General features: G+C 40.9%; 2 protein-coding genes across 2 annotated transcripts; both read right to left on the bottom strand.

The window, feature by feature from the left end:
* Nucleotides 1-2,783: 2,783 nt before the first annotated feature.
* On the bottom strand, nt 2,784-8,277 carry clk2b (CDC-like kinase 2b). The gene is made up of 11 exons (XM_018680413.2): nt 7,724-8,277; nt 6,913-7,003; nt 6,755-6,821; nt 6,560-6,676; nt 6,314-6,480; nt 5,334-5,428; nt 4,562-4,691; nt 4,384-4,466; nt 4,229-4,308; nt 4,058-4,148; nt 2,784-3,960 (listed from the first exon to the last, which is right to left on the bottom strand). Exons 1-11 carry the CDS (start codon nt 7,790-7,792, stop codon nt 3,778-3,780), a joined length of 1,173 nt encoding a protein of 390 aa, XP_018535929.1. The 5' UTR covers nt 7,793-8,277; the 3' UTR covers nt 2,784-3,777.
* A 310-nt stretch (nt 8,278-8,587) lies between these two features.
* LOC108885972 (meiotic recombination protein REC8 homolog) lies at nt 8,588-16,949 on the bottom strand. The gene is made up of 17 exons (XM_051076398.1): nt 16,894-16,949; nt 15,864-15,932; nt 15,641-15,783; nt 15,487-15,562; nt 15,313-15,415; nt 15,100-15,181; nt 13,577-13,644; nt 13,395-13,473; nt 13,153-13,276; nt 12,890-13,067; nt 11,758-11,947; nt 10,502-10,683; nt 10,335-10,377; nt 9,953-10,037; nt 9,805-9,877; nt 9,537-9,639; nt 8,588-9,112 (listed from the first exon to the last, which is right to left on the bottom strand). Exons 1-17 carry the CDS (start codon nt 16,947-16,949, stop codon nt 9,009-9,011), a joined length of 1,758 nt encoding a protein of 585 aa, XP_050932355.1. The 3' UTR covers nt 8,588-9,008.
* Nucleotides 16,950-17,131: the final 182 nt, after the last annotated feature.

Raw genomic sequence — 17,131 nt, forward strand, 5'->3', positions numbered from 1 at the left:
TTGGGCAGGGAGGGAAACTATTTCTTAAATGTTTAGGGAGACTCAAAGTAAAGTGTTACAGATGTCTAGTCTCAGAATTTGCTCCAGCACTTCTCCTGATTTTCCTTTTGACACATTTTCTTTGTTTTAATATCTTTGACTGACTCCCCACGGTGAGTTTTGGGCTCTATGGCCTACTCTAATGCCCTATTTGGCAGCGACAGCACACACACACACATGTGGTTCAGAACAGTTCAACCAACCCATTTAAAATCCTTCAATACCTCATTTCCTCCCTATCCCACCCCCCTCTGACCAGACCACTTCTGTCACTTTCTGACAGGTGGGGGAAGCTTTAATGCTTTAACAAGATTACAGAGAAAAACCACGCCTCCTCTAGCTCGTGTTTAGCATCAGATCTGGGATCAGTTTACTTATCCAAAGCACAGGAATTTACAGCTAAAAGAAGGTCCTGTGTCAGCACGTATAGGTCAGATACCAGAAAAGAGGGAAACTATGGTAATGGTTCATATTATTTAAATATTATTATTATACTTTGAGTTTAGATGAGCAATACACATTATAATGTCCATTTGTGTGTGTGTGTGTGTGTGTGTGTATACTATAGCTTCCATGCAAGAACATTGAAAAGAGCCACTTAAGGGATTCTCAGGTGGATCAGTGTCCAACACGTGACAGTCACCGACAACCACAATTTCTGAAACACACACTCACACGTTCTCATGCATGAACTGAGGAGAGGCATGACTTCAACACAAACAAAAGGCAAGCTGCATATGACTGAGACACACACACACACACATAACACAGCTGAGATGATGTCAAGGTCAGGGCACAGTGAGGATTTCAGAGTGAAAAGGCTAACTCATGGCAAAGTGTTAGAGTGAATTACTGTAACACAGCATGTGAGGACATGTGATCTCACACGTGCATAGTGTTTGAGTATTTAACAGCATCTCACACACACACACATACAAGGACACTGCTGTCATACAATATGAATAGAAAAAGTCTTGGCAACATTTACAGGTAACCTCCTCATATTAATTAAAAAAAACAAATATATAATTCATTTCTTGTAATATTTTTACTGCATTGCAGATGATGGAAGCTACATGAAACTACATAAATATTAGTTTAATAGAAAAATACTAAATACAAATCTCATCAAAACTATTACCATAATGACCTAAATACATAAAAGCATTTGAAATTATTTCTTTAAATTAAGCCAATATGACCATCAGGGGGTGAACATATCATAGTTCACTCTTTGGAAGAATTACAAGACATTCCTCAAAACAGACAGAGACATGAACACTCACTGAGGTACAACTGCAGCCTACAAAACCAGATAGAAACAACAAAAACAAGAATTTTTGTTAAGACGGTTTCAAATTAGTCCTTTATTTCTTCAGTACATTATACTCATGACCTTTTTGTAATTGCTGGATATATTATATCATTTAGAGAGCTGGATACAGCACCTCCAACAGCTGCAGAAGAGAAAATCCCCAGCAGTGCTGGGTGGGCACCATCTTAGAGTTCTGCATCAAGTTCTCATAATACGATCATGAATGCATCATTCTCCCTCATTAATATCACGTAATTCTCATTTGCAGATAATACTGTAAATGTTCTATGTCTGTTGCAGAGAACAGTTACTTAACTAGGAGACATTATAATAATTTATCAGAAAATGGCATGAACTGTATTTCTCTCCAAGGCATGAAGCAGATGCTGGCAGTGAGCTCTGCAGGAGGGCACCTCAGTCTGTTAAACCATATTAAACACATATTAAACCTCCTGTTAAACCCTATTCAGCGATGGCCTCGTCCCTGTCACCCCCCAAGTCAGTCTATCTTTGCTTTGGAGTCTAGTTGTCAGAATCATTTTAAATCAGTTGAACCAAAAAATGTATTTACAGGTCAGGGCTCTAGATTTGATTCACTTCAGTAGTTTTTCACTTATTCTTTTTCTCAAGCAGAATAAAGCATAATATGTTGAATCCTGACATTTTAAACACAGTCATTATTGGTGATAAAGGCAATTTCAAGTAAATGTATAAGGTATATAATGTATATGATATGGTGTAGCTATTTAGTACTTGAAAATCATTGTATCTTACATCTTACAACTTCGTACAAAATGTGTAAAGAAAGGTAAGAGACTTAACTTGTTACAGTCGCAGTGTGAAAAGTATTGACAACTGTTAAATCTTTCTAAACAAAATTCCTCATTAAGAAACAAGTAAATGGTCTCTGCACATACACACAGATAGAATATTTTTTTTCCTCCAACAAGTCTCCATGCACACATAAAAAAGTCTCTTTATTTTAATTTTAGCATCATTCTTGCTCATTAACAGCCTAAAATTACTTTTAGCATTGCCACGAGAGAAGATCATACACACACATGCTTCCTCACTCATACACACAGGCAAGTACACACAGCCACCCACACAAACACACACACTCGCACTTCTGAAGTATAAGGTCTCATTCAGTTGGGCACACATACGCTGACACTGAGGCTCTCTCTCAGCTCTGCCAAGGCTGAAGGGGAAAGCTGGCGAGCGCACACTCTCGCTCAGCCTTGTGACCGTGCTCTCTGCCGAGCTGCACTCAATCGAGATGCCAGAGGAGGGCTGCGAGTCAATGGCAGATACATGAGGTGTGTGTGTGTGTGTGTGTGTGTGTGTGTGTGTGTGTGTGTGTGTGTGTGTGTGTGAGATGTGCACGTACGCTGGATGACGAGCTCAGAGGCCACAATCACAACACAAGAACAGAAGAACTAAATTTATTAAATGACTAAAGAAGTCATTCCATACAAAATGTATTAGAAAAATAAAGTGACTGAGAGCATAAAACTGAAAAGATATTTTTAAAGCTTTTGTATCTACAGTATATCCTCTAAATTTTAGAGATACGACATGAATGTATATTTTACAGTTCGTTTTTTAAGCAGACTTGTTTTACTTGAGGATCAGTCTTGTAGTTTTGCATGTTGCGGCCCCTTTCTCTACAAATCATGTATACTTACATTATCAGCTGACCATGCTGCTGCTGTAGAAATAAATCTTTCCACTGTTCCAGGCATCCATTTGTCTTCACTCATTTCTGTTTGATACAAAACTCTATTAGCAGACTGATAAAACTTGCTTGACCTATTCAATGAAGGTCAATTATTCACATTTTTTCCTCAGATTAAGTTACATTATTATAATGATGTGACACAGTGCATTTTTCACATCAATCTGCACTTAACTGCATTACAATGCTATATAATTTAACACTGACAAATGTGAGTTTCTGCTAAATGATTTTCATACCACAAAAATACATAGTGAACAAAGGAGGTCTGTGACAGTAGGAAAAAACATATTTCATTTGTACATGGTAAGCAAAATGTTTTGAATATTACTTTGGATCTATCAGCACAGTAAAACACACTGACCTGAAAAGTAATGACGTGCCATATAATCCTAATTGCCTTACTCTTCTTACATTTTTTCCATCTCCTGTTTCTGATTCAATCAGCTGACTGAGAGCGATCACTTTTCAGTCTTACCCATCAGAATTAGCGATGGCATTTGTGAACCAAGTAGCTAATTGATTGTCTAATTAAAATGTATTAATTTTAGGGTCTAGATTCTTCTAGTGGGGGATACTCCACCGTGTTGAGATATAATGTAAAGTACACGATCAGTAAATAAGGAGCTAAAACTTGCAAACACAGTGGTGTGGTCCTCTTAAAGGGTCAAGTGGCTACTCAGGGTCATCTGCTCATATCGCAGCTGTTTCTCCAGACATGACTCCTTCCTGGGTGAACGAGGGGCAGGAAGAAAGGGTGGCGTAGAGCAGACGAAAGAGAAATGCGTTTTGAGGGCTCGTACTCCAGCATCCTCTCAAGGAGATCGAAAAACTGGTGGTGTTCTGTCCCATGTGACAACAAGTACTTCTGAGAAAAAAAGACATGGATTAAGAGAGAAGCGTGTTGTTTAAAGGAGGAAACGTACTTAGCTGATGTGTAATAGTTTAGATCAGCATCAGCTCACCCTCAACGGTTTGCACTTGGCTTTGACATAGCGTCCGGCCTTGGAGCACTCGTTCCAGTCGAGACGCCCGCGGTGGAAATACCTCTGCTTCCTTGAGGGAAAAATAAAATGTTGTCAGATTAAAATAAAAGTGTATGTGTTTGTGCTAAGTATGTGTGATTTTAGTGTTACCTGCTCCTTTGGATCATTCTCTGAGGAATTGGTCCCTGTATTCTCTCCATCATGGCGAGATGTTCCTTATTGTCATGTGTCTGCCAGTGAGAGCAGATGTCAAAAAGATCAAGTTCATCCCACTTTCAATACACAATACCTCCACAAGTACAGACCTGAAACAGTGTGAAGCCTTCGTAGTATTCAAACAGGATGCAGCCAATACTCCAGACATCACAGGGGTGACTCCAGCCCAGCTCTGTGGGAGAGGTAGACAGACCGAAACCTTTACAACCAACTACAACAGCACTGGCAGCCCCTCGTCACTCCCCGGTCTAAGTCAACATCTCTTACCCAGAATGACCTCTGGAGCTCGGTAATGACGAGTCGAGATGACGGCAGAGTGGTGTTCGTGGTCAAAAGTGGCACTGCCAAAGTCAACAAGCCGCACTGTGGTGTCATTTATTCTTCTCTCATTGCACTTCTGAAGGGAGAAGAGAAGGAAACACTGAAAAGTCTCCAAAGTCTACCTCACTGAAAGGGTAATTACAGTGTATGTGTTATTTTGATAGTGCTGTCCATCTTTTCTATCAGTTTTAATAACACAGTACCCAACAATGTAACGGCTGAGATCTGGGAACACAGCTAGAGAGCTGTAATGAAGTCTGACTGGGCAAGACTCATGCAGATAATCAGTCATGTAAACTAGCTCACAGTTTAGAAAATCTACACGACCTTATCCATATAACTTGTCAGGACAATGTTATTATTAGCAATAAAGACCAAAACTATAAAAGTTGCAATAAAATAGAGAAATAGAATTTTCCTTGAAAAAAAACTCTTTTTTTTTTCTCTTCAAAGACACCAAACATTGTCACTCTGAGGTCAACATGCACAATCCACAGTCTGCTTGGATAAATACAGTATGTGTGCTTATTTTAAGGGAACACATGTGGGTGGTTCACAGGTTCTGCTGAAACAAATTTGCATCCAAATTTGCAAGTACGAAGCAATCTCCCTGTTCTCCTTTCCTCTCGCACTAATCCCTGCTTATTTGCCATCCTGATTTTTTTGTTCTTTTTCACCCCTGAAGGTCTCAGCCTTCGCGCCTGCAGCTGTATCTAACCTTCTCAGCGTTGTATACGAGGGAGTAGTCTGAGTTGACAAAGAGGATGTTCTCTGGCTTCAGGTCAGTGTGAGTCAGCTTGTTGTCATGGAGAACTGCAGTGGAGACAGAGGAAGGAGTGCGGGGGGGGACAGAAAGTAGATTTAAATCCATCAGGAGTGAGTCAACGCCCTCCTCTGGTCGACTTTTCATTTGGTTAAAATGTCAGACGTGATAGATTTATGGGGGAAAGTGACCAAAAAAACCCTGACGTACGTGATGTGTTTAATGTTGCTTGTGTCTGTGTCCCCTGTTGTATTGAAGATGTTTATATAAAAGTTTATCTTGCTGACCACCCATAAAGATGCTAAAATATGTTTGGATTTAGTTGAGAAGCTAAAAGACATCTTTTCCTGTCTTTTCTTTATAAAAAACTAAATGGTACCAGGTTATAGTACAATCATTAAATCTGTGCTTTGAAAGATAAATAAATATACGTTACTGTTTGACATACAACGTGATACTAGGAAAAACATTAAGCGCATATAACATCTTAGCTGGCTGCTCTATGAGGTGCACTTAGCGTGTTATGCTAACATAGTAACATTTGCTAATTATCACTAAATGTCTGGGCAAACCAAATGATTAGATAATGTGTTTTTAAAAAAACAAAACAAAGTTGCTGCTGACAAAACAACTGTGAATATGTGAGCTGTTTTTCTTGGTCTTCTATAGAAAGCTGAATATTTTGGGGTTTGGTGGGCATGTTGCAACCCTAACTGTGTTTGTCTTACACTTTAATCTGGTATGGGAGTGTAATCAGGAACACCTGTGTCATCTTCAAGTAACAGCCACGTCCTAAATATCTACCTGACTTGTTTGAAGCATTGGGACAACTGTGAATAATCTGCTTACTGTCATTACTGACATTGATCCAGAGAGGTGTGAGAGAAAAAAAACTAAACGTTGCAGCACAGTCAGTATATGCATTTTGGACTCACATCTGACAGCGTGGCAAATCTGGTGGGCCATGCGTCGGATCTGGTTAATGGGATAAGGCAGGAAATTGTTTGCTTTCAAGAAGTCAAAGGTGCTGAGAGACAGCAGCTCGAAAGAGATGCACACGTGGCCGTAGTAGTTAAACCAGTCCAGCATCTGCACACAGTGACTGATGGGGAAAGAAACAAAGATGAGGACAAAATAGAAACGCCATCTCAAAAATGATTAAAATCATTAAAACTACTCACTGCTTGTTGTGTGGATCTTTCTCACTGATCTTCTCCAGGACATTGACTTCCAGTTTGGCTGCCTCTCTGTATTTCTCCAGGTTCTTAATGATCTTCAGGGCGACTTGACTTCCTCCCCTGAATTTTAAAACACTATGTTTAAAACCAGTGAACACTGCACATATTGAATCTTCATTTTTAGATGAAACACCTCACCTGCCGTGGTCCAAACATTGTACCACCTTCCCAAAAGTCCCCTCACCTAGAGTGTCGACTATCTCATCTGTAAGGCAGGTTGAAGTGAAACAAGATATTAAAGCTGGGGAATATTTACATAGGCTGCCAGCTCATCTTGAACTCAAACTGATACCTACATCTGTCTTCAAGGATGTCCCCACTTTTGTAGATCAGGTGACCGTTCTCGGTGTCCCTCTCGTTGACGGCTGCAGCTTCGTCGTTGCCCCGCTGGAAACAAAAGTCGACCAAAATGTACAACAAGGAGCAGAAGAAGTGAAATCAGTGCAGAGATCAACCTGTTTATGTCACCTTTACCAGTGTCCAACTAAAAACAGATTGAGGAACATGTGACCTCTGAGTTTAAAAGGGCAAAGGTCACCAGCTGGATTTACACCTGACTCAGACCGATGCATTCAGACTTACAGACACAGTGAAACAAATCTGCACTGGAAGGCACTTAATTTCATGCATTACCTCAGAACTGCAGACCGTCTTAAAGCAGCCATGGCTTTAAAAAAAATCCTTAAGAGTGTGGGCTTACGCATTAAGGTTGATCCGAATGACCTGAGCTTGTTTGAAAGGAAGCTAATAAGAAATGAAACGACTTCTGGCCTCTTTGGAGGAGCTGAGGCTCTATTTCCATTTGCATTCTGAGACTGTTATTAATATCAGAAGCCCAGCATGTGCTGAGGAGACACTTACTGCAGGACATGAAATAGACCATGCACAAAAGCAAGCACTGACCCAAATAAACACACAGTCTGAACGTGATTGGTTTTTAGAGGATCGTGGAGCTTGAAGACAAAAATGAAATAATGTAGTGCCACCACACAGTGCAGACGTTCAGGTCAAAATGTCAAACTGTGATGCAGAGGTGAGAGATTTATTTGAAGAGAGAGATAGGTGCCCACCAAATGCATGCACAGATAATGAAATGGAGATACTCACAGAGAGGCAGAGGCAAATACAGTCCAGAAAACCCTTATACAGAGAGTACAGCTCTGTCTTTCCCATCATGCAGAAGTGCAAAGCTACTCAGTGGAAGGACGAGCTCAGGTGGAGGAGAAGAGGATGGAGGGAGGTTGTTGTAAGGTGAAGGAGAGAGGCAGGTGAAACAGTAGCAGCAGCAGAAGAAAAACTAGACTACGAGGAATTGTAGGGAGAAAAGAGGACGGGACAATACAATATTAAAGCGACGGCACAGAAAAAAGAGAGGACATGGAGTTGTGACAAAGTAAAAAATAGCCTGCAGTGTTGTCAGCAGAAACCAGAGGCGAAGGAGAGACAAAAACTACACAGTCTAGCCACAAAACTGACAGAGCAAAAAAAAAAAAAAAAAACCTTTAAGAGGAATAAAGAAAAGTGAAAATCAAACAGCGGAAAAAGTGAACGAGACAGCTGAAGTACAAGACAAAAACAGAAAGTGACGGACAGAAACGAGACGAAGAGACAGGAGGACGAGGAGGAGGAGGGCGACAGGCAGACAGACAGAGAGAGAGAGAGAGAGAGAGAGAGAGAGAGAGAGAGAGAGAGAGAGAGAGAGAGAGAGAGAGCGCTGAGACAGATGCTAATAATAAACTTTGGTCACAACCCCCTGAGAAAGTCCTCAGAGGAGAATCAAGATGTGGTCAGTGGGGGAGTAATGGAGGGGGAGAGAAGGAGGGCGAGGAGGACTGGGATCCAGTTTCACTCAACTTACTTACTCGCCTCCTTGCACCTCCTTAACCCCGGCAATATGTTTTGCCACACCTGTCCTGCTCTGCATGTTGCAGATGCCTTCCAATAGACAGTGAATGACTTTTGGTACAGAGAGAGGTCATATAAAGATTTTATTTAGTAGTTCACGTTCAAAGGGAACAGGGATGAACATGTTTTTTTCCCCTGCACAGAATAACATGAGGTAAGATCATTAAAAATATCAGACATACAACAGCAACAAACAGTTAAAATATTCACCTGGTGGGTTATAAAGTTGATACAGGTTATTGGTCACTTTAGCAACAGAGAACAATGATGAAGAAGACATAAAAACAGCAGGTAAAATATTTAAAAAACTTAAATAGTTTTAAACATGTCAACAAAATACAGCAATAACAAATCCTAAGAGATGATCACTTACAAAAATTCACTTTTATTGCTATGTTTTCTATATTGCATTGTTTGAATCCAGAATTTTCAACTCAGCAAATGTCAGAACAGGAGGCTCATGGGGACTTGAACAACCATGTACTCATCACACAGTCAGCTGCACCTCCTGGTATTCAGGCCCAAGTGATATCAAGATGTCACCATAAGGCTCGCTCTGCTCCACACACATCTTCCTGGCTGATAAATTCTCTACACAGAAGACGCACATCAAGTTTAATGTAGTAATTATCTTTAAAATAATCAATCTGATATAAGCAGAGAATAAAAATCAGGAAAATAGCACACGACAAAGCGATTCAGAAACTTTTACTGGAGCTAAATGGTTAAACTGTCAATTTTTTAAATTAAGTTTTGCTATTGTATATGAAACCCTTGATGTGTTATAGGTTGTAATTATCCAGATGTATTAGTCAGCTCCTACCGCATGATTATTAAAGATTCCACTTACTCTATTTGTTTTTTTCAAAGACCTGAACTTTTGTAAGCTCAGAGTCAGATCTCATTATTCACTGACCACATATTGATCAAAGAGCTTCCTCAGGTGCTGATGCCGTAACTTAAACAGGACTTCAACATGAGTAATGAGACGATTCCCTGATAACTGATCCCTTACCCAGGAGCCTTTGAAAAGTGGTGCTGACAGTCCTGCGGTCGACGTCCGGCGGCAGAAGAGACCGGAAAAGCACAGGTGCTGGTGCTGGTTCGTGCTCGGGCAACTCCGGCACCATCCTGGACACACACACCAACACACACGAGCACATAATCAGGTCCCTATCTCTAAACCAGAAGCCTGGGGAAAAACAAACTCCTCAGCTCTGAGTTTCTGCTGGTTTTAGTCAATTATGTTGCGTTCACTGTCATTACCCAGGAAGCTCTGGTACTGCTCTCTCCAGGGCTTCGTCCACCACCTCTGGGATGTCCCCCAGTGCGGGGACAGGCCTGGAGACGGTGGACCTGCCAACACACACACAAGCACATAATAAGCGTGATAGCACACGTACACTTCACATGTCTTACTGTGTTACCTACCCTTCTCTCTCTGATGAGTCTATGGGCGACATCTCTCGTGACACCTCCCTTTGGTCGGAGGCCTCCAGTGGCAGTGTGCCCATGCCTGGACAAACACATGCACGTTTGAGGACATTGCACTGGCTTATAATGATTCCCTGGAGGCTTGCTTTAACCTTTAACCATAAGCGATACATGCCTAGCCCCGACCTCTGACCTCTGCCTCACTCCTGTGAACGCACAAGCCACTTTAGCTTGTGCCAACACACTGAGGACAACAATTTTAGTCAAACACAAACAAGCTGCTTCCAGTCAACCAGTTTAAATCTCATATTTGTCTGTTTTTCAGTGGCTCCGGTTGTGAAACTTGAACGTCTTGACACGGTCTTGTGATTTTCTTTACCTGAAATATCAAACATCTCCTCTTCGGCCAAATCTTTAGGGACCTGTATTCACACAGAGACATACACAGTTATTCATCTTGTGACATTTCACATCTTCTCCCTGCATGTAAACAGTTCACAGTTATCCACACTGCCACCAGACAAGTAAACAAACTCTCCTTTGCACCTCTTTGGGGCTGAGCTCAAGCCTCTCCTCCTCCCTTTCGGCTGCCTCGGCCATCTCGCGCTCTCTCTCCTTCTCTGAGTCAGTGGACTCGGGCCCTCTCTCCCCAACCTGCAGGTCCGAGCCAGGGACAGGCGTGATAGTCGCAGCCTGTCTCCATAGAAACAGCACCTCTTCAGGCAAGACTGCAGAGGGAAAAAATAGCTTTGCGGTTTATTTTTGTAAAGGTTACTTGAGTCAAGTGCTTTAAAATAGCAGCAGCTGCAGATAAGAAGTCTGAGGAAAAAGCAGAATTAGAGCCTATAATTATTCACATTTTGAATTTGGTGCCACTGGGTTGTATTTTAATCTGAATCTGCCAGATTGTTTTATGTTATAAATAAAAAATGTTGTACAACAAAGGGAGAAGCAGCTGTTCTTGTTTATGGAAAGAAATGGTCACAATTTAGAGAAACACCGGGAGGAAGATGACAACTTTATTGAGATTTATTCTATAGGTCAATTTAATTTGCTTAAGCTCATTGTGGGATGGATGTAACAAGAGGGATGGCACTAATTTGTATAAATACATATATTTCATCCATTATTTATACTGCTTATGTTTAAGGGTAAACCAATCCCAGCTGAGATTGGGCAAGAGGTGGGGTACACCCTGGACAGATCACCAGTCTATCACAGGGCCAACATACAGAAACAACCATTCATGCTCACATTCACAACTTAGTCACCAGTTAACCTACACTACATGTCTTTGGAAGCCAGAGAACCCGGAGAGAACCCACACAGGGAGAACATGCAAACCGGGGCTCAAATGCGGAACCTTCTTGCTATGAGGTGTCAGTGCTAACCGCTGTGCCACCGTGCCACCTTGACTATATGTATCGCATAGTTTCAAATTTCAAAGTTTTAATGAGAACCAGATAACACTGTGAATGCTACCTGTAGCTGTTAAGGGCAGAGAGACATCGAAGCTGGTCCACTCTGATGTCTGCATTGCACTGACACATGACATGAGAACAGTTGTGATGCTTTATAATTAGTTGCAATAAATCAAATCTGATTTTGTTCAGTATCTTTGTGATATCTGCCTTGTGTTTTACATGCTAAAGTTGAAGGCAACTGGACTTCTTTTTGTTCCTTGAAGATGTTACACCTCACATCTGAAAGGCTCCCTCAGTTCTAAAAACCCAGGTAGTTAAATCAAAATAATCTTCTTTTTTTTTTTTTTTTTTTTTTTTTTTTACACATGTGTTACTGACAGGTGCAGGGGTTGTTGAGGAGTTCAGTAGCAGAGAGACTTATGTCAGATGGAGGTGGTAAAAAAGGTGGAGGGCTGGTCTCAGTCAGGGGGTCGTCGATCTGCTGCTGCAGCACCTCCTGGGGGATCTGGGTCACCGAGTCGAAGAAGATCAGCTGCCTCCTCCTCCTCTCCTCTGGAGTGGGCAAGTCCTGGGCATAGGATGGGAGTGGGGTGGGAGGATTAAATTATTATCTTACTGTGCTCCACCTGTTAAATGTGTTTACGATGATGCACACTTTGTTCTGAATTTTTAACTTGTAATAAATATTTTAATCGTGATCAACAAATAATTTTGCAATATTTTCTTTCAGCAACAAGGAGGAGTGAAACCCAGACTTAAACAGCGATACAAATGTCCACAAACTCATATTATGATACCGGAAAATGGAACAGTGTCACCCTATGACTCAAAAAGTCGACAACAAATTTTTTAAACTAATACGAAGGAAATTCCCCTTTTTTGTATTTTTTAGGTATTTTGGGCAGAATTATTTTAATGCTTTTATTATATTGTTGTCAGTGGAGAGATGACAGGAAGTGAGGGGGGAACAACATGCAACCAAGGTCTGTAGCTGGACTTAAACAGGGGATGTCACAGTTCATGGTCTGTGCTTTAAACCCCAGGGAACCCTGGGAAAAAATAAATAAATACAAATCCTGCGGCGGTTGTTAATCCTCCACGGACATGACACTTTTTCTTAATTTCAAATAAAAGATTAGATTAAGGCAACAACAATTTGGCTTGATGGATTTTCTTCTTCATTAATTATTGATTAATATTTGTGATACAGCCCAAATGAAGCAGCTGTTTTGAGGGTGATGTGGATATCGACCACAGATGATATATCAGTCTGGCCAATTTCTCAGTCTTTATAGCTGCAGACTTTATGAGTTAATAGAAAGTGAGAAATTCATGGCCTTTGTTTTAAAAGACAAATCAAGTGTCACACTGGAGGAAGATCACCACCAGCCAAAGGGATTCTCCTCAACCTGACAACCGATGAATTGTTTTTATTCATGGCTCATTACTTGTCTATCATAAATAATTCATAAAACCATTGATACAGTCACATGAAAGCGTTATAAATCACCTCTAATGCCACAATCGGTATTTCACGTTCCCTCTCTGCAGAGGGTGGCGAGGGGAGAGGGGGAGCAGAGACGGGAGTGAGCTGGTCTGGGGGGGGTTCTGGCTTCTCCACCGACAGACCAGGCCCTTCCTGAGGCAGCAGTGTGGCCTCTTCACTGGAGGCAGTGGTGGGCTGTAATCTTGAAGCAGAGGTAGAAACACAGTCGGTGGATTCTGTGTGTGTTTGCGCTGGTGTTTCCTCATGCATGCGTCCGAATAGTTTACCCATTAACAGATCCTGTGAGCTCTTTTGCTCTCTCTTCCTCCAGGTCTCCCTCTGTCCCTCGCCTCTCCAGCTCCCTCTCTTGCTCTCCCCGTGTCTCTTTTTCTCTCTGTGCCTCCAAATCCTCTATCAGAAAAGGTTAAAGGAAGAAAAAACATCATTATACAAGGATCTCTTCTTCCTTCTCATCTCAAAACCCATGATTGTCTCATGGGAGAAAGAAGCTCTCAGTTTCCTCACACACCCTCTGGAAAGTAATCTGGCTGCTCCAAGAGGAAGTCAATGGTCTCTGGATGCTGATGGATGAGCTCTTCACCCTCAAACTAGCATTAAGACGAGGAAGAGAAGTAGGGAAGATGGATGTAAGTGGAGATCAGCAGGAGGTTTGATACAAACATGTACAGTATGTCTTCACATGTGCTGTACCTCTGTAACAGGCATAGCAACCGGCTCCGTCTCTCTCATAGTGATGGTCTCAGGAGATGCAGTCATGCCTGAGGGCAAGAAAAAAAAGAAAGGATGGATGGATGACATTAATAAAAAGCCACTTTCAACATTTCACAGCTACACAATCTACTGAAGCCAGCAGGAGAGGAAACAACTAATCAAGCTGCAATTAAAGTGCCTCTCTTCTGTCGAGAGAAGCGCGGCTGCAGAACACTTCCTGACACCGCAGCATCAGCCTCAGCCAATTAGGGAGGATGTTGTTGACGGCAGCCTGCTCTGCCCTGACCTGACCTGCAGCAGTATCTCTCCACTCTGTATTTCTGCCTGGATTTATGCACACAGTCTGAGCTCCGTTCCTGTGACCTGTTGGTATTTCTATGCATATCGCTGCACACAGCCCCAACGTACCGTACATCTCTGGACACATTTCATACTGTGTATCTCTCTTTAAAGCTGCACAGCTGACATTTAATTAAAGCTAATAATGACATAATTAGGACAGTGTATTGTGATTCTTCTCGTGCTGGAATGTTATATAAAATAGCTGTAAATCTACTGAAGAAAGGGGGAAAAGCTACCTCATACCTATATACCATAAGTTGGCATTATTTTGTCATATTTGTAAATCTGTACAGCAGATTACATGCAAATATATTACACCATGTTTTAAAGGTCAATTCTGTTCAATTTTATTTGAACCTCCTCGTGACAAACTAGGTTAGGACTATCCATGATGGGTACATTAACGTTGATGTATTGTGGCATCAGTTTAATGCGTCACGCCTCATTAACCCTCCAGAGTCTGTCTGTTCATCAGTGAATACACTGAGCATGTTTTATTTACAGTAATGTACCATCATTTATATATCATGCCGAAACAAGCTGAGAAAACCAACTGAAAGTGCTCATGTTGGGCTTTTCACACTGCATCTCAATTATGTCTATAGGCCATTAAAAACTGTGAACTCTGAACAATTTCAGTGATTTGCAAGAAAACATAGATTTTCACTGGAAGAAGATCATCACTTTATATGGAAACAGACTTTTATTTTTGACATTTTCCTGCTGTATTTGTGCGTAAGAATAGTGAAACAATATTTTGTACAACCTGAACTGTTCTATGATAATATTATCACTAAAGATTTGTGCATTTTTATAGAAATCTATGTCATTTTTCTTGTATTTCTTTTTTCGCATCCTATTTTTTCGCAATTATAAGTTAGACCAACAAAAAGGATACTATGCCTGCTGGGTAAAGAGAACTTAAAAGGTGTTAAACAAAGATAAAGAGGAATGCAGAGAAACTCAGCAAATTAAAACAAAAATTAAACAAAATTGACCTTCATTCTTGAGAGAAATTTTATTACATGAATTTGTTTAGCTGGCAGTCAATTTATAATTTCAAGAGTTATTTTTGCTTTTCATGTTTTACTGCTACAATTACCCAATGCCCTGAAGAGATCATTATTTTCATGTTATCACAGCACATCACGTCATCATACCGTTTTCTGCAGCAGCAGCAGCAGTTGGGCTGATCAGTTCAGGAAGCTCAGGAGAGGCCTCTCTCTGATACTCCTCACCCATCTGAGAGACACAGAGCAGGCAGAGAAATTTATTCTAAATCAGAACAATTATTAAGATGATTTATAGCTTTAAGTCTACGCACAGATGTTTGCTAAATGTTAGTTTTCTTTCCTTGCTTTGGTATTTGGTACCTGTAACAGTGTACTGGGACTGTCCATCACTCCAAACAAAGGGTCCAGAGCTCCTTCTGCTTCCTCCAGGAGAGACAGAGCATCCGGGAGCAACAGAGATTGTCTGAAAGACAGCAACAAGTTTGTGTTTGTAAAGACAGGCAAATGTGTAAAACCTTGAGCACCTGTTCTCACCTGCTGTAGTCATCCATATCAATTTTCTGGGACGTCGCTTGTTTCACCAGTTGGCCCACGATGGTGTGAAGTTCCTCTAGAAGGATACAAGGTCAAAGTCAAGAACCAGGACACTCAGCAGTGCTTTCCCTCCAGTCTGGTGATAATTTCTTACCCAGGAGAATAGCACACTGCCGGTGGTAGACGACGATGACGCCGTACTGGAGCTGGGAGGACAGGTAGAGGGAGAAGCGGGGTCGTGGCAGACCAGGCCGAGGCGGCGGGACCCGTTCCAGCACATAGTTCATGATGTCATCACTGTGCGGGACAATAGTTTTATAGTTAACTGGTTGACTCAAAGTATAACCACGGATAAAATAACTCGCATAACTTCTTACCACGTGCTTTTGACGTTCACTTTCAGGAAATCCCTGCGAGGAACTCTGATACCTTTTGTAGCAACCAGCCTGAAACAGGAACAGGACATAGATACGATCGTGTTTCATCTTTTATTCATCAGGATACAAAAGCTAAAGGAGGATTAAGTAATCTAACTTTCAGACTGTGCCAGCAGTTGATAAAAACTGTAATCACCTGACTGTTTCTTGGTTGGGATAAGTCTCTCATGTGACTACATTCAATTGCTGATGATGGAAGAATATGTTCTCTGAATAATCTATTTCTCACATTCTAGTGACAATTCACTTGTGTTTTCAGCTAACACTGACTGAAAACATGTCCGCAGACCTTTTTAGAAATCACTTTTAATGAATACTATTAAGAGTGGGTTTATTTAAGTTACATTTGCACTTACAAGTCTATGTGTTTTTTGCCTTTTATCATAATGCAGCCTTTGACCTTCACCCCATCTTCAAAGCTGTTGTTTTTGTCTAAATGGGACTTCAAAGTTTTAAACTTATTGTTTTGGCTACAGGGTTTACATGTCCACATTTTTGGTTAATCTTTGTCTCTGATGCACCTGCACCTGGGATTTTTTTTCATACATATGTGTGCACCTTAAGTTTCTTTTATAGAATATATATTAAATATTACAAATATGATATATTCTCTATAGCACTATGATACAGAGTCTGTATACATTGGGCATGTTTTACCAGAAAGAAAAAAAAGTAACAGGTCAGTGGAAACACAATATTTCTCTGTTAGCCTTTATATCAATAAAAAGTGTAAATTTAAACAGCCTGTCCCCTGGGATTAAAGAAAATGTAGGAAAAAATGTTAACCTCAAAAGAAACGGTCCAGTTAGAGAGTTGGATTTTTTCATGAATAATGGGCTGTAGAAACACAGTTAACACCTCAGTGACAAAACATATCTAGCGTGCAGTGTGGAGTGGCTACTATAATGTCACCTCTCAGTGCGTAAATTACAAGTAGATTTAAAATAGTCCGAAAAAAGTTTGTACTCACCAAATTGTAGAGAAACATCCAGTATGATGCTTTAAAACTGTGGGGTAGTAAAACATGTTTAGTAAATGTTTCAGAAAATCACTAAAATAGCTGACAAAGGCTAACAGATTCTAGCTAATAGTCTCCATCAAAGGGGATTTTGTTCACTGTGTGACAGCAGATGAATGTTTGTTGGTTTATCTATCTTTGTTTGAGACGAGCTGATTGGTCAGTCCCCCTGTGAGCAACTGAAAATAAA

Source organism: Lates calcarifer, linkage group LG15 (assembly GCF_001640805.2).
Source record: "Lates calcarifer isolate ASB-BC8 linkage group LG15, TLL_Latcal_v3, whole genome shotgun sequence".
In the NCBI taxonomy this organism is placed as follows: Eukaryota; Metazoa; Chordata; class Actinopteri; family Centropomidae; genus Lates; species Lates calcarifer.

What these genes read in the sequence shown, in the direction of transcription:
- clk2b (XM_018680413.2), bottom strand. Translation starts at nt 7,792, where the DNA reads ATGATGGGAAAGACAGAGCTGTACTCTCTGTATAAGGGTTTTCTGGAC. An exon ending in GTATTTGCCTCTGCCTCTCT is followed by an intron (nt 7,004 to 7,723) that starts GTGAGTATCTCC and finishes TTTTGTTTCCAG; the next exon opens with CGGGGCAACGACGAAGCTGC. An exon ending in TCGTATACAACGCTGAGAAG is followed by an intron (nt 4,692 to 5,333) that starts GTTAGATACAGC and finishes TTCTCCCTTCAG; the next exon opens with AAGTGCAATGAGAGAAGAAT.
- LOC108885972 (XM_051076398.1), bottom strand. Translation starts at nt 16,949, where the DNA reads ATGTTTTACTACCCCACAGTTTTAAAGCATCATACTGGATGTTTCTCT. An exon ending in CTCACAGGATCTGTTAATGG is followed by an intron (nt 13,068 to 13,152) that starts GTAAACTATTCG and finishes CTCTGCTTCAAG; the next exon opens with ATTACAGCCCACCACTGCCT. An exon ending in TACCGATTGTGGCATTAGAG is followed by an intron (nt 11,948 to 12,889) that starts GTGATTTATAAC and finishes TCCTATGCCCAG; the next exon opens with GACTTGCCCACTCCAGAGGA.